Genomic DNA, 17,446 nt, shown 5'->3' with positions numbered 1-17,446 from the left:
ATTTCTTTGTAAAGCAAGCAGTAAATGGTCATTTTATGATACTTTCTGGTTATGATACATCTTAAAATCTCATACATCTCAAATAGGGATCTGCAGTGAATGGATTGGACAATGCTGTAAAATGTCAGCAGAAAAATGTATATATTTATTGAGTATAAAAGTAGTTGATGCAAATGCACTTTTACATAGCCCTTTTGGTTTTTGTACATTCAAAACACCATTTACTAATGAGAAAGTTGTGAACATATATTGGATAGTAATAGTAATTACTGTCAAATAATGTTTATGAAGTAAATCCCATGCACTTATAAGAAAAGTCTGTAGATATATTGGTGTTGCTTGTTATTACTGTCAAATAAAGTTTATAGAAAATAAACATGTATGTACATATAATGGAGAGTTCCTTGTTATTACTGTCAAATCATGTTTATATGACGTAAACCCCCTACTTCAATGAGGAAAAGTCTGTAGATATACCAGATAGTTGCTTTTTAATTACTATAAAATGTTTATATAAAGTAAACCCCCTACTTCAATGAGAAAAAGTCTGTAGATATACCAGATAGTTGCTTTTAAATTGCTATAAAACAATGTTTATATAAAGTATCCTCATATATTAATAGTAAAGGTATGTAGATATATTGGAGAGTTGCTTCTAAATTACTATAAAACTGTTTATATAAAGAAAACACCATACAATAATGGTAAAAGTATGTATATATATATTGGATAGTTGCTTTTAATTAGTATAAAGAACAGTTTATATAAAGTAAACCCCCATACAATAATGAGGTAAAGGCTGTAGATATATTGGATAGTTGCTTGTTATTACTGTCAAATAATGTTTATATAAAGTAAACACCCATACAATAATGGTAAAACTATATTGGATAGTTGCTTTTTATAACTATTAAAGAAGGTCTATATGTTGCTTGTAAATACTCTGAAATATTGTTTATATAAAGTAATTCTATTATCATAATGTTTCTGCAAGGTATTATCCCATTATCTTCTTTTTTTGTACAGTAAAAAACAGTATTAAAAAGGAATTTACTGTAAATAGATTGGATAATCATAAAATAAACGCCTAAAGGAGGGTATTCGGAAGTCATTTTACATCATTTTTGTGTGTTTTACATCCAGAAATCTGTACTTTGACAGGGAGTTCTTGTGGATGGATTGGATATTCTTGTGAATTTAGTAAAGAAAACCGTATGAAAACAGTTTTCATTTAAATCATATAATTTTTAAGGTATTTCTGCAATATTTCTTAGTTTTTTAAGATTTATACATTTGTTTAACATTCTAGAAATGTTTTATAACAAGATTTGTATTTAATTCTACAATAGTTAGACTGTAAAAATACAGAAAATGTTTACAGGAAATATCTGTATTTAAAAAAAGAATTTTTCTGTAAAATAATGTACGTTTTTTTACTGTCATTTGACGGTAAGTGTTTGGCAACTTTGCTGCCAGACCTTTTACCATTTTTTTACGAATTTTTTTTTTTACAGTGTACATTGAGAAAATAGTAATATGTTTTCCTTCTCATTTAGTATTATGAATAAACACAGTCTGTCCTTCCTGGGGAGCAGGGTTTGTCTGTGCCAGTGTTTTTTAATGGAAAATCTATGTTCACTGTTCACTTAGTCCCCCCTCCCCGCCTCTCTCTTCCATCTCTAGATGTATCGGTAAGCCTTTTGTCCCTTCTGGTCACCACCTGTGGTTTGGCTCTATTCAGTGTCTCCCTCTTTGTCTCATGGAAGTTATGCTGGGTGCCACTGAGTGGCCGTTTCCTCCCAAATGTCTTCAAGGGGGCGCACTGCTTGGGTGGAGACCAACAGCCTGTCCTCACAGAGGTAAGGAGAAGAGGCTTACCTTCAGCATCTGTATCTTTTTGTTATCGCTAATGTGTACATCATCCCTCTCCATCTCTATAGTGCTGTGTTAAAGGAGAATTCCGGCCAATTTTTACTTTAATCTTGATAGCTATAAATATGCGAGTACTGTCGATAGAAAAATAAACGACCCGAATCGGTGCTGGCAAACTTGAGTTGCTGCAGTTACGTCTACGAGCTTAGCTAAAACGGCAGTTGTTGGGGCATATTTTAGAGTGCCTTTGTGCCTCTTAACAGACACAAAATGCAATTAAAATGTCTGTGCAACATGAACAGGGCCCTTAAGTGACAACAAGATGCGTTTTCAACTCAGACATTGTTTAAATTCACCTATCCTGTCTCGATCCTGCCGGTATCTACAACTGCCGTTTTAGCTAAGTGGAAGCTTGTAGACGTAGCTGCAGCTACTCTGTGTTGACCGCACCGATTCGGCTCATTTTTGTTTTTTCTATCGACAGTTTTCGCATATTTATAGCGATCAAGATTAATGTAAAAATTGGCCACAATTCTCCTTTAATCTCTATAGCAGCAAGAACACACGCTGCGCCTCACACACAATACACAGTCATAAAGCTTTTCTAACAGTTTGAACCCACACAACACTGGTGTACTCAGTGTAGAGTAAAATGTGCTATTTGAGATAAAATATTTTCACACTGCCACCCAATGCATGTGCAATGTTCTAGAAGGCACAGAAACTCTCCAGTCGCCTCTCCGTCAGCTCCGCAAAATGTATACTGAATTGACCTTATAAATATAAGTTGTGTTTTATGTGATTGACGTTGTACAGTGATGGAATGTGGCTATCAGTTGCTCATCGGGATTGGGAAATCAACTTGCCAGTCTCCTGCCGACTCTGCTACCCTAGGCTAGCTAGCCAACTGGCTTAAGTTTTCAAGTGTAAACATAAGCGCAAACACCAAGACAAAGGTGGAGAAGAAGAGCTCAAGCTAGCAAGACCATCTCTGCGGCCATCTCATGACTACGAGTTGCTCTTTAGGATCGGGAAATCAACTCACCAGTCCCCTGCTGACACTGCTAGCCTGGCCGGTCGAGTTTTTTAAAAGTAAACATCAATAAGTACCCCTCAGCATTTATATTTATCTCTCCATCTCTCCCGTGCTCAGTGCATCTTTCAATTCAACACAAAATTCAATACAAAACCTGCCATCTAATTGTGCACACCCACACCAACCAATAAAAGGAATACAATTTAGAAACGTTTCGTTCAAATGAATCACATAAACAACATTCCTAAAAAAATTATTATTATAGTGTATAGTGCACATACAGGACTCTGTGTCGGTACACAGCTTTTATAGTCAGACAGTAAGTGTGATTAGTTTGCTTTCATTTTTGATTTGTTACACATGAAAGGATGAATACTGTTGGCCTACATGCTTTAGTGTGATTATAAGTGCATGTGAGTGAATATTGGCGTAACGAGTTTCAAAGTTTCATTCATTGGGCCCTATCTTGCACCCGTCGCAGCGCAAAGCCCGACCCAAGTGCCTTTGCTAGTTTAAGACCGACGCAGTTGTCAATTTCCCGTCCAGCGCCCATGCCGTTTAAATAGCAAATACACCTGCGCCCATGGGCGTGCTGGTCTTACAGGGAGGTGTGCTCAGGTGAATTCTGGGCGTATTGCTATCTTGAGGCAGCAGGAAGTAGGGCTGTAACGATATGCGATATGAAACCGAAATTGCGACACTCAGATCCACGAACCTGTGTCGCAGAATGAGAAGGCAGAATTGCGACACACCCCTTCCAACTCCCAGTTATTCTTCCCGTCCAGATACAATGCTACCACATCTTTAAATTACTATTAGTATTAGTTGTTTTGGTGCTTTATCCCCCTTTTGTCAGGTAAATTTAGCTTACTGTAAAGACGGCTAAAAGCGAAGGAGGCTGGGGAATGGCTGCTGCTCTGACTCGAGTGCCTGGGTCTGTTTCCCGACAGTTCAGTAAACTGCCGTTAGCGTCCTTAGCACCGGAGTTAAGTGCTGACCGGGTTTGGATTGCTGTAATGATAGTGGCTGGCTGCTAGCTGGCTGGGGGCTGACTGTGGATGTGTCCCTGGGCTGGGGCTGTTGTCAGCTCTCATCCCGACTGAAGCCTTGCAGCGCCGGAAGAGTGAGGCAGACAGACAGGGGTGTGCTAGCTGGCTAAATTAACCATTAGATTAGTCGTCTATCTATACAGTTAACGTTACTGATGAATTTGTGGGTTAGCCCAGAGTTGTAAACCGTGGTCAAAACAATCATACTAAAAATAATTGAGCGCATTGAACTCTTATGTTACCCACCAGGAATTAGCTAACGTTATAGACCAAGCATTAGCATTAGCTACTTGTCAACCAGCACCTTTATAGTAGGCACCAAAGCACTTTTCCTCTTCGGTCCCCCTACAGGTTGGAAGCGGAATTGTCCATTACTGTTACCATTACCATTATTCTTATGTCTCATTCGAACGAGTTAATGAACCACTGAAACAATTTTGGAAACATTATTTTAAGGTACAAAATAATCTTTGCTGTTAAATCAATCAATATTAATAAATAAAGTCTCTGTTGTATTACTGTGTTTGAAAAAGGCATGTAATCAATGACAAAATGATGCCATGTGGCAGAAAAATAGTTGTATTACGTTTACTGAGTATAACTCTCCTCCAACCCCAAAAACCTGGTCTAAAGTCAATTGCGCAGCATTTCATTGTTATATTAACAGCTAATTAGTAAAATCCGCCTAGGCTTATGCACACTATGCAGCAGCACACAAACATGCAAAAGATTACAAATAAAAATATTGCGGTGCAAATCCGCCATCATAATAGCAATGCGCCAAGGTACTGTGTGTGTCTGGCTTTTAAAGGGAATGGGAGATGACACTCTGATTGGTTTATTGCATGTTACGCCCAAAACACACCTATGAAGACACTAAGTACAACACTTTTGAACCATGCGCCCGGCGCACCCTTTTTTCCACTGTCAAACTAGCAAAAGTGCATTTGGACACGCCCTATACGCACCTGCGCCATGCTCTTCATGCCGTGCGCTTAGATCATTAAAATAGGGCCCTTAGTCTTAATGCTCTGTACGGCATGCAGTCATGCAAATGCATCTATTCGGCTGCAGAGGAGAGGCTGAGGAGAGTACCAACATTAATTGGCACTGTTCCTGGCGAATAATGGGTGTTTTTGTGGAAAACAACTCCCAAAGCCCCTTTATTTGGTTTTCTAAATTCTATTCGGTCATTATGACAATATAGGTATATGCAAAATAGGTAGTTAGAAAAGTTATGGCGCTTCTAGTGTCAAACTGAAATAAACTTTCTTTCAAGTTTTTACAACTCCTTAAGGCACCCAACCTAATTTCCCCATCCTTTAATAGCATTTCCATAATATTATACACACTATAAACACTGATGTCTGCTGTACAGGTGGAGGGGGAGGAAAGGGAGTACAGCGAGGACGACTGTGTGAAGGAGCCTTCAGGACCCCACTCGGCTGTGGCTGTCCCAGAGTCAGGACTAAAGATAAGCCACACGTCACCGGACATCCCCCTGGAGACCCAGGCTAAACTGGAGAAAAACCAGGTCCACACCCTGGCCAGGGACAGGGTCCAGAGGCAGATTACTGAGCCTACCTCATCTGTACGGTCGGTACACATTGATCTACAAAGCTACTGTCCAACTTTTAGTGTTGGCAGATTAAACACACATGGAAACAGTTACACAGTCACAGACACCTAGACCTCTTAGTTTAGACATACCTTTTCACAAATTTGACAGAATATAAAACATCAGGCTTAAGGGAACAAAGTGATTTCAGCAGTTGCCTCACAGAAACAAGGACTTATAAAATAATATAGTCTAGCAAAATCATTTTAATGTTCTAATATGTCTAATTTTACACTTTGTTTACAGGCACAACTCCATCCGTCGTCAGATAAACTTGTCCAATCCAGACTTCAACCCTGCTCAGTTCCAGCGTCAAGAGTCACTGTCTGGTTTGGGCCGAATCAAACCAGAACTCTACAAACAGCGATCGGTGGATACAGAAGATGGACGTTGCACAGACAACTGTGGGCGTCTCCTCTTCGTTCTGAAGTTTGACTTTGACCTAGAGCAGCTGATTGTGAAGATCCACAAGGCTCAGGATCTTCCGGCAAAGGACTTCTCAGGGACCTCTGACCCTTATGTCAAGATCTACCTGCTGCCTGACCGCAAAACCAAGCACCAGACCAAGGTGCACCGCAAAACACTCAACCCAGTGTTCGATGAGGTGTTTCTCTTTCCTGTGGCGTACGCCGAGCTGTCAAGCCGTAAACTGCACTTCAGCATCTACGACTTTGACAGGTTCTCTCGCCATGACTTGATTGGCCAAGTGGTTGTGGACAACTTCCTGGATCTTGCCGACTTTCCCCGGGAGACAAAGCTGTGCCGGGACATACATTATGTAACCTCGGTGAGATACCAACTTTTATCTAGTTCCTTAAATTCTATCACGATGTGACTTTCTTGTCCTTCTTTAAACCACTAATGCTACATTTCTTAGTAATGTTTTCCATTTATTATTGTCTATTCTTGTATGTCAAGAACTTGCTTAAACAATCAAAAAGAGCACAAAAAACACACATAAAACCCTCTTTTAACAGCAGGGGAGGGAGATATATCAATGGACTTGTATTTTATTTCCCCTCTCAAGTGGAACTCGTGTGGTTTCAAGATGCAGAGACATAGAAATATACTTAGACACAGTTAATGTTTAATGAAAGCAGTAGAAAACACTTGGGGGTAGTGACCCAGATCTACACTGACATAAGAATGGGGTTGGTTTTGACAGAGTATACAGATGTACTGTCTATATTACATTATTCACTTAGATAAATCTACAATGTTGGTACACTGAGTTACTCAGTAAGATAGTTAGAGCCTCCTGTGTGGGAAATCCTCATGGTTCGCTAGTCTTGTAGAGTAAGGTCTGGTGTGTTTCAGTTTGGGATAGTAACTCTTCTTTTCTAGTTTATTGGGAAACAGTGTCAGTGGACAGTAGGGCTGTCGGACCAATTCCGAATAATAATAATAATATTATATAATAATACATATAATAATAATTTGAATAGTATAACAATGCTGAAATTACTATTTGAATGTGTATTTATTACGAATATTATTTGAATATTAAAGGAAATTAAAGCTGCAAGCAGCGTTGGACGGGCCCTCACACCTCTGCGCGTGTCGGGGTTACTGGCGATCGCCGCTCCTTGCGACCGTGCATATGCGCGGCACTCAGACACCGCAAATCGTCACCAATGAAAAGGGAACTCCCTGCTGCGTTCAATGATACCTCACACAAGACTCTACCTTAGATGGGTCAGCATTTATGAAAGGGGGCGTGGCTTAAACATAGGGGGTGGGCCAAACCATCACCAATGAAGAAGGAACTCTCTGCTGAGTTCATTGATACCTCACACAATGGTCAACCTTAAATCGTTCAAATGTTATGAAAGGGGGCGTGACTTAAGCATAGGGGGCGGGCCAAACCATCACCAATGAAGAAGCAACTCTCTGCTGAGTTCAATGACACCTCACACAAGACTCTACGCCATACAGTTCATTAGCTGTGAAATGGGGCGCGGCTTACGCATAGGGGGTGGGCCAAACCATCACCAATGAAGAAGCAACTCTCTGCTGAGTTCAATGACACCTCACACAAGACTCTTCCTTAAATGGGTCACCAGTTATAAAAAGGTGCGTGGCTAAATTATAGGGGCCGGGTCAACCCATCACCAATTAAAAAGGAAGTCTATGCTGAGTTCAATGATACCTCACACAAGGGTCTACCTTAATCGGTTCAAATGTTATGAAAGGGGGCGTTGCTTAGCCATAGGGGGCGGGCCTAACCATCACCAATGAAGAAGCAACTCTCTGCTGAGTTCACTGATACCTCAAACAATGGTCAACCTTAAATCGTTCAAATGTTATGAAAGGGGGCGTGGCTTAAGCATAGGGGGCCGGCCAAACCATCACCAATGAAGAAGCAACTCTCTGCTGAGTTCACTGATACCTCACACAATGGTCAACCTTAAATCGTTCAAATGTTATGAAAGGGGGTGTGGCTTAAGCATAGGGGGCGGCCAAACATCACCAATGAAGAAGCAACTCTCTGCTGAGTTCAATGACACCTCACACAAGACCCTACCTTAAACGGTTCAAATGTTATGAAAGGGGGCATGGCTTAAGCATAGGGGGCGGGCCAAACAATCACCAATGAAGAAGGAACTCTCTGCTGAGTTCAATGACACCTCACACAAGACTCTAACTTAGATGGATCAGCATTCATGAAAGGGGGCGTGGCTTAAGCATAGGGGGCGGGCCAAACCATCACCAATGAAGAAGCAACTCTCTGCTGAGTTCACTGATACCTCACACAATGGTCAACCTTAAATCGTTCAAATGTTATGAAAGGGGGTGTGGCTTAAGCATAGGGGGCGGCCAAACATCACCAATGAAGAAGCAACTCTCTGCTGAGTTCAATGACACCTCACACAAGACCCTACCTTAAACGGTTCAAATGTTATGAAAGGGGGCATGGCTTAAGCATAGGGGGCGGGCCAAACAATCACCAATGAAGAAGGAACTCTCTGCTGAGTTCAATGACACCTCACACAAGACTCTAACTTAAAGCGAGACACGGCAGGCAAAAACATCGTTTTTTTTTCACTGGTCAATTTTGAGATTTTGGGCTATTTGGCTTCAATAACATGTCTTCTTTCAGACTTGTGGTGAAATAAAGTCCGAAATACACATTTAGGTCTTTATTTTACTACACTTTGTCTGTTTGCGGCGGTAGATTTCACCTAAATTCAACAAAAGTTGGCGTTCTAAATCATCGCGCTGCTCCGCGATCGCTGTCTGCACCCTGTCATCACATATACGGTTGGAAAGCTCTCTCCTGTACAATGCTGTCGGATCCAAATATGGTCATTTCCTTTTTATCAGCAACCAATCGTGAAAGTAAAAGGGGGGATTTAACTCAAAATGCGCAATCTCATTGGCTGATGCCAACTTCTGACAACGTGATTCGTTCAGAATGGTCACGTGACGCGCTCTGACATTTCCGCGATAGCTCAAAATGTTGAAAGAAGTGCGTCGAAAACGGCCGAAAATCACCTCAGAGAAGACGAAAACAGTTGTTATTAGCAAGAAGACACAGGAGATCACAAACTAAGACAGCAGATGATGAAATGACATCACATAGTACGTTGATATTTAAACTATCGTTCAGAAAACAGGAGTGTTCAGACAGCGTAGGTAATCAGACGCTCTCTCTCTCTCTCTCTCTCTCTCTCTCTCTCTCATACAGTTTTGTATAATATAATTACTATATAATAGGCTACTAAACAAATCTGTAATTTTGGGATCCTAAGTGGTGTGAGTCTCTCAGGCTGTAGCAGGCAGATCCATGTGTAGCTGTCAGTGGAGCTGCTGTCACCTCTCCTAGGAGAACTACCAGCTTCTCTTCTGGTGTTAACTTTTTTTGGCTATTTTTCCAAGGTGTAAATCTCTTAGTGAAGATAGTTTTTCCCAGTGGAGGAGGAAGTGTATCTCTGTCTGACCCAGCTGGTGGTCACTGAGCTTGTATTTAGTCAGGATCCGTCTCTTCTTTGTATCTCTGACAGTGTGAAGATAATCTGTCAAATAATAATTTAGTCTACTTTGTTTGCTTTCTCCAATGTTCTAAATATTGGTCTTTTAAATGAGTCATAATTAGTTTTGTTCTGTTGTGTTATGAACCAGTGCTGATGGGAGCCTGGTTAGTTATCTTCATCATCAGCTGACTGAGGGGACTGGTTCTGGTTAGTTATCTTCACCATCAGCTGACTGAGGGGACTGGTTCTGGTTAGTTATCTTCACCATCAGCTGACTGAGGGGACTGGTTCTGGTTAGTTATCTTCACCATCAGCTGACTGAGGGGACTGTTTTGTGGGAAAAGTAAGCTGGAGCAGCAGCAAGTATGGCCATGAAGGTGCCTCTGCCATGCTTTCTGTTATGGAGAAGTTGTGGCTTCAGAGCACATGTGACGGTCAATTCAATGAGAGAAACTGATATGCTCAGGATCTCGAAAGCTGAGGCCGTCACAGCTGCCAGTGAAAAACATAGGCGCAAGAGTCTAAGCACAGCTAAAATACATATGGTGCTGGAATGGACAATTAGATTTTAAAAAAGCTGTTACAGCTACTGTTGGTCTTGTTCTGTGTCCATACAACTGTCCAGCGTGGGTTTTGTCGGCAACTTTGTGCATGATACGCCAATGTTAATTCATTAAGTTACTGCAGTTGTAGGCCTTATATGCCTGCCATTTTATTAAATAATCAATTTTCATGAGCTTGAAATATTCTATATTATTATCACTAAGTGCCTGAGCATTTATTCTGTTTTTGAGCAATTTTTCCAATAGAAATGTATTAAATTCCACTATTTAAATCTTTAAATGCCGTTTTCTCAAAATGAGTTTTTTGTCATTCTCTCAGCCTGCGTAGCACCTATGTACACCAAACTTTCCAATTATACACTTAGTAGTATTCTGAAGATATTTACAGAGGGATTTGTTAATAAATCATTCCTGCCCTGATTTATGTAACATTTTAAGCAAAAAAACATGGCGAAAATCAATTTTTTAGGGCTATGGACAGTATATTTTGATTTCCTAGGTAATGAAAGCAGATATCCTGAAATCCCTCTGTAATTTTGTTTTCATCTTGTGTGTAAACAAAATGAAAAAAGAATTTTGCACCTGGCTTTAGCATATGTTCAGATCTATCTACCGAAAATATATGCAAAATTGCGCATATTTAATGAGAAAATGCATAATTTGCATAATTAAACATACACATTTCAAAAAATTGTAATACATTTTTTTTATATACTTGTGTAAGTAATCAACTGAGGAAGTTTCATGGAGATATCTATTATTTTAAAATTTTAGCCTATTCACCTGTAGTGTCTCGCCTTAAACGGTACAAATGTTATGAAAGGGGGCGTGGCCTGAATAAGGGCGTGGTTATATTATAGGGGCCGGCTCATTATCACATGTAGACCACACATTCTAAGTTTCATGTAAATCAGATGATGTTTGTCATATAAGGCGCATTTCCTGTTGCCAGTGGGGGGCGCTATGACCAAAAGTCAAATATGATAGAATTTTCGGGCAGATACGACAACGTACACTCAAGTTACAACAATTTATTTGTTCATCGCTCAACACTCAAAATGGCCGCCACGCCACGCCCACACCGTCAGACGAAAAGTTTTTCTTTTAATAACTTTTCATCTTTAAGGTGTTGGGATGATACAGACCAAGTTTGAAGTACATCGGATGAAATCTCTAGGAGGAGTTCGTTAAAGTATAGCACCTTGACTTTTAGGCCTACTTCCTGTTTCCACTAGGGGACGCTATGACTTTAAGTAAATATCGGCCTTTATTTGTCCTCAGGGTTGGACTCTTATGAATCCTGGAACGTACACTCAAGTTACAGCAACTTCCTGTTTTGGTGGCGAAACACACAAAATGGCCACACCGCCACGGCCACGCCCTATGACGAAAAGTTTTTCTTTTAACAACTTTTCATCTTTAATGTCTTAAGATGGCACAGACCGAATTTGAAGTTGATCAGATGAAATCTCTAGGAGGAGTTCGTTAAAGTACGACATGTGGAAATGGCCAAAATCGCACTAATTTCGAACTTTCAATTCGAAATGGCGGACTTCCTGTTGTGTTTAGGATATGGCTCCAATGACATTTTGTGTGCGTCCTGACTTGATACACATTTGTACCAAATTTCGTGAGTCTACGTTAAACGCACTGCAGGGGCTCAATTTTTTTAACTTTGTAAGGGGCGCTATCGAGCCATTTTTGGGCACCTATTCCCGAAACCCTTAAAATACGTAAAATTTCAACAGACTTGATGCGACCGCCAAATTTTGTGAGTTTTTGAATATGTTAAGCCCCTCAAAAAGCCAATTCATTTGCCGGGAAAAAGAATAATAATAATAATAATTCCTTCAGTTTCAAAAGGGCCTTCGCCGCTGTCGGCGCTCGGGCCCTAATAATAATTCCTTCAGTTTCAATAGGGCCTTCGCCGCTGTCGGCGCTCGGGCCCTAATAATTCCATCAGTTTCAATAGGGCCTTCGCCGCTGTCGGCGCTCGGGCCCTAATTAAAGCTGCAAGCAGCGATGGACGGGCCCTCGCTCCTCTGTGCGCGTCGGGGTCACCGGCGGTTGCCGCTCCTTGCGACCGTGCATTTGCGCGGCACTCAGACACCGCAAATCGTCACCAATGAAAAGGGAACTCCCTGCTGCGTTCAATGATACCTCACACAAGGGTCTACCTTAATTGGTTCAAATGTTATGAAAGGGGGCGTGTCTTAAGCATAGGGGGCGGGCCAAAACATCACCAATGAAGAAGGAACTCTCTGCTGAGTTCATTGATACCTCACACAATGGTCAACCTTAAATCGTTCAAATGTTATGAAAGGGGGCGTGGCTTAGCCATAGGGGGCGGGCCTAACCATCACCAATGAAGAAGCAACTCTCTGCTGAGTTCACTGATACCTCACACAATGGTCAACCTTAAATCGTTCAAATGTTATGAAAGAGGGTGTGGCTTAAGCATAGGGGGCGGGCCAAAACATCACCAATGAAGAAGCAACTCTCTGCTGAGTTCAATGACACCTCACACAAGACCCTACCTTAAACGGTTCAAATGTTATGAAAGGGGGCGTGGCTTAAGCATAGGGGGCGGGCCAAACCATCACCAATGAAGAAGCAACTCTGTGCTGAGTTCAATGACACCTCACACAAGACCCTACCTTAAACGGTTCAAATGTTATGAAAGGGGGCGTGGCTTAAGCATAGGGGGCGGGCCAAACCATCACCAATGAAGAAGCAACTCTCTGCTGAGTTCAATGACACCTCACACAAGACCCTACCTTAAACGGTTCAAATGTTATGAAAGGGGGCGTGGCTTAAGCATAGGGGGCGGGCCAAACCATCACCAATGAAGAAGCAACTCTCTGCTGAGTTCAATGACACCTCACATAAGACTCTACCTTAAACGGTACAAATGTTATGAAAGGGGGCGTGGCCTGAGTAAGTGGGTGTGGTTATATTATAAGGGCCGGCTCATTATCACATATAGACCACACATTCTAAGTTTCATGTAAATCGGATGATGTTTGTCATATAAGGCGCATTTCCTGCTGCCAGCGGGGGGCGCTATGACCAAAAGTCAAATATGGCCTGTAGGTGTCCTCAGGCCTGGACCCTTGTCAATCGTGAGAATTTTCGGGCAGATACGACAACGTACACTCAAGTTACAACAATTTATTTGTTCATCGCTCAACACTCAAAATGGCCACCACGCCACGCCCACACCGTCAGACGAAAAGTTTTTCTTTTAATAACTTTTCATCTTTAAGGTGTTGGGATGATAAAGACCAAGTTTGAAGTACATCGGATGAAATCTCTAGGAGGAGTTCGTTAAAGTATAGCACCTTGACTTTTAGGCCTACTTCCTGTTGCCACTAGGGGGCGCTATGACTTTAAGTAAATATCGGCCGTTATTTGTCCTCAGGGTTGGACTCTTATGAATCCTGAAAAGTTTCGAGCCAATCGGACAATGTACACTCGAGTTACACCCACTTCCTGTTTCGGCGGCGAAACGCACAAAATGGCCGCCCCGCCACGGCCATGCCCTATGACGAAAAGTTTTTCTTTTAACAACTTTTCATCTTTCATGTCTTAAGATGGCACAGACCGAAATTGAAGTTGATCGGATGAAATCTCTAGAAGGAGTTCGTTAAAGTACGACATGTGGAAATGGCCAAAATCGCACTAATTTCGAACTTTGAAATCAAAATGGCGGACTTCCTGTTGGGCTTAGGGTATGGCTTCAATGACGTTTTTTGTACATCTTGACATGTGAGTGTGAGTCTACGTTAAACGCACTGCAGGGGCTCAATTTTTTTAACTTTGTAAGGGGCGCTAGCGAGCCATTTTTGCGCCCCTATTCCCGAAACCCTTAAAATACGTAAATTTTCACCAGACTTGATGCGACCGCCAAATTTGGTGAGTTTTTGAATATGTTAAGCCCCTCAAAAAGCCAATTCATTTGCCGGGAAAAGGCTCGGGCCCTAATAATAATTCCTTCAGTTTCAATAGGGCCTTCGTCGCTGTCGGCGCTCGGGCCCTAATAATTCCTTCAGTTTCAATAAGGCCTTCGCCGCTGTCGGCGCTCGGGCCCTAATTCCTTCAGTTTCAATAGGGCCTTCGCCGCTGTCGGCGCTCGGGCCCTAATAATTCTTTCAGTTTCAATAAGGCCTTCGCCGCTGTCGGCGCTCGGGCCCTAATTCCTTCAGTTTCAATAGGGCCTTCGCCGCTGTCGGCCTAATTATGTAAATACATCACAGTAATAAGATGTAATACTGGGGTAATGTTATTAACTATATATTGCCTCTTTATTATCACACTGTTATCCCACTATTACCATCTTATTACCGTGCTGTAATGTAAAGTGCTACCGTTTTTATTTACAGTATTTCAAAAATCATTAGGCATTTTTGATATATCTGTTTCATATAATTTTATATATTTCATTTTGAATAGATTGCAAAGCAAAATACAACTGCAAAAATTGCCTAAGAAACAAGCAGACTTCCTCAATGCGTTTCTGTCATCTCTGCATATGTTTAGCGGTGGCATAGTGTTTGTCAACAGACGATTTCCTTTTTATGTTCCACAGCAATATTGCACATTTTGCAAAACAGTTTAACCCCATTTTCGTAAAGAACATCTGGACACTGCTTTTCACAGTCCTTCAATGTTATTTTTGTAGGCAAATGTGAGACGTTCAGCACACATGTCTGCACCACATGTCTGCTGCGTCTTCTGAATGAAACAAGGAAGTGAGTTTTCTGACGTATGACGTTTTGCAGGAAACAGCGATGACAGGTCAAAGTTGCAGAAAAGTTACGTGATTGGTCAAAATTGCAAGCCGCGCTATATTCGTGGGGATTTGTTGAATTTGTGCGAAATCCTGGAGGGACTGAAAAAGATTGAGAAAGACAGTTAGCCTGTGATTATTCAACCTGTTCTCACTCCCAACTCGTAAAATTCTGACGCTTGGTCAGTGGCTCTCAGCGTCGGATACCGACACAAAAATCTAGAGGGCTAGACGCGAGTCCCGAGAGCGTCAAATAGTGACGCAAAGGGTCCCGACCCAGAGTGATAAAAAGTGACACCAAGAGTATGCACGTCTAAATATGACGCTAACAACGTAACAAACCTCAAAGGCAACTGACCAAGTGTCGCTTTTTGATGCGATGGGAGTGAGAATGTGTTGGATTATTAAAGCACACTTTAATAATAATAACATTCAACACTGCAAGAAAGAGGCTTGTAGATAAAGCCTCGCTGATCCTGAGGGAGAGGGTGTTAATATTATATTGAAGAAGATGGACTGTCCACACTCTCTGTGCTTTATTGGAGTGCTTTAGAGCACCTTTGTAATTTCATTGGTCGAGCACAACTGACCCTAATCTTGACCGCAGGCTTGATTTGAGTGCTCAGAAAAGTAGGGAGCGGCACTCTATTGTCTGAAAACTTAAGTGTGCTGTATGAGTGTGTGGGATGGTAGGAGGATATCATATTATCTGCAGAGAGCTGAAGGGCTTGCCAAAGTTTGTGGGAGTGCCATCCGATCTGTGTATGTCAGTGTGATTCCTGTACTTGCCAAAATGTACAAAATGTGTGTTACACCTTGGAGACATCATGAGCTGCACATCATTAATTCCTGAAGCTCAAGTAATAAATATGATGCTGTGTCAAAGGTGGATTCTGCTTCAGCAGCTCGTGTGATGAATCAACTCATCAAAGAGTCAGACAGTGTGTGTGTGTGTGTGTGTGTGTGTGTGAGCCTGTGTTTTCGTGCTTGCAGGTGTGTAGATGCTGACATCCATAATGAATAAACTAATTTTGTTCATTTTGTTCAGCGATTTTAAGCAGAAGACCTAGAGCAATAGTCTCCTATTGTGTGTGTGTGTGTGTGTGTGTGGCTGCCCACATAGACTCCATTTAAAGGTGCTCTAAGCGATGTCACGCATTTTTTAGGCTACAACATTTTTTGTCACATACAGCAAACATCTCCTCACTATCCGCGCGCTGCATGTCCCCTGAACACACTGTAAAAAAACGCGGTCTCTGTAGACAAACGGCAACAAAAACAATCTGTGCCAACCTGCACCACAGAACATACACTAACAGTGTTCCAGCGTCCCAGCCAATAACCAACAATAAGGATTTTGGGGTGGGGGTTGGGGGGTTAGTGCACGGAAGCACAGAAGGGGGGAGGGGACAGGATGAGGAGGAGGGAGGGGCGAGCTAGTCTCGTTTTGTTTGAAAATACTTCGAACGTTAACAAGAAGTAACGTCACCCAACATCGCTTAGAGCACCTTTAATCTTAATTAGCATCAGAAGGAGCACTTATTGGTGTGTAAGGGATACAATGATTTTCCAGTATAACCAGTACATTTGAACTTAAACTAGGCTTTCTATCTAATTGGTTGGTTCTGACAAAGTCCATCAGTCCCTATCAGTCATTGTATTAATCACAGATTGGACAGAATGCATTAAAGCAACACTAGAGAACTTTTCCCGCTTCGGTCCCCCTACAGGTTGGAAGCGGAATTGTCCCATTATGTCTCATTCGAACTACAGATCCGCTACCCGATCTGGCAAACTTGCATAGTGCGGTTTGTAAGATTTGGTGTAAAAAATGTGACCGATGACCGGTCTGGCCAAAGAGGCCAAAATAAAAAATCTGACTCCACTTAGATCACTACACCTTACACCCTCAAATCTTAAGTGTTTGTTGACTGGTAGATCAGAAATAAAACTCAGGATTCGTTCAGTTAAAATTATAACAAACTTTAGTGAAGAATGATATTGCAATAATACAAGTGCGTGTACACGGATCAGATATTACAAGACAAGTCTATCTCTCCTAACAAACTCTCGCCAAGCATCTGATGCCGCTAAGTTAAAATCCTGTCTTTTTATCCATTTCTGTCCCATCTTCTGGTGTTGCTGTCATCAGTTTGGATACAGTCCAGATCTTCTCGGCTCCAGCCAGCTCCTAACACGATGTAGCACAATGTATGAAAATGTTATCTTGGCTTCTCCCGTTCCCAGGTCAAAAGAGACAAGCTGTTATTGTTGGGATTTGCTACGTTGCATTCCACTTACCAAAAGTATACATTGGTTACAAAATGTTTTACGATGTTCATATTACTGAATACCTGTGTATTTTCTTAATCTTCTAGGGAGTTGCGTGAGAGCCAAGGACATTTTCATAACTTGCGCTACATTTCTCTGCTTGCAAAACACTGCTCCATTGTCATCTCTGCTTCCCGTGGTCAGAGGAGACCTTTCTCAGTTTCCAATCATTCCCTGGGTGCCAATATCCCGTACTCCCTTTATAATATCTTAT

The 17,446-nt window shown here is 41.6% G+C and overlaps 1 protein-coding gene across 1 annotated transcript in view; it reads left to right on the top strand.

Annotated features, from left to right (window-relative positions):
- Window positions 1-1,631: 1,631 nt before the first annotated feature.
- The window catches only part of LOC116043505 (synaptotagmin-9-like), an 86,494-nt gene continuing 70,679 nt past the window's right edge, over window positions 1,632-17,446 (top strand). The window contains exons 1-3 of the mRNA XM_036003585.1: window positions 1,632-1,859; window positions 5,336-5,553; window positions 5,822-6,362. Of these exons, the coding sequence (XP_035859478.1) occupies window positions 1,632-1,859; window positions 5,336-5,553; window positions 5,822-6,362 (987 nt within the window). The remainder of the gene's footprint in view (window positions 1,860-5,335; window positions 5,554-5,821; window positions 6,363-17,446) is intronic.

The sequence above is a fragment of the Sander lucioperca genome, chromosome 7 (assembly GCF_008315115.2).
Source record: "Sander lucioperca isolate FBNREF2018 chromosome 7, SLUC_FBN_1.2, whole genome shotgun sequence".
Lineage (NCBI taxonomy): Eukaryota > Metazoa > Chordata > Actinopteri > Perciformes > Percidae > Sander > Sander lucioperca.
This window is presented reverse-complemented; position numbering and strand designations above follow the sequence as displayed.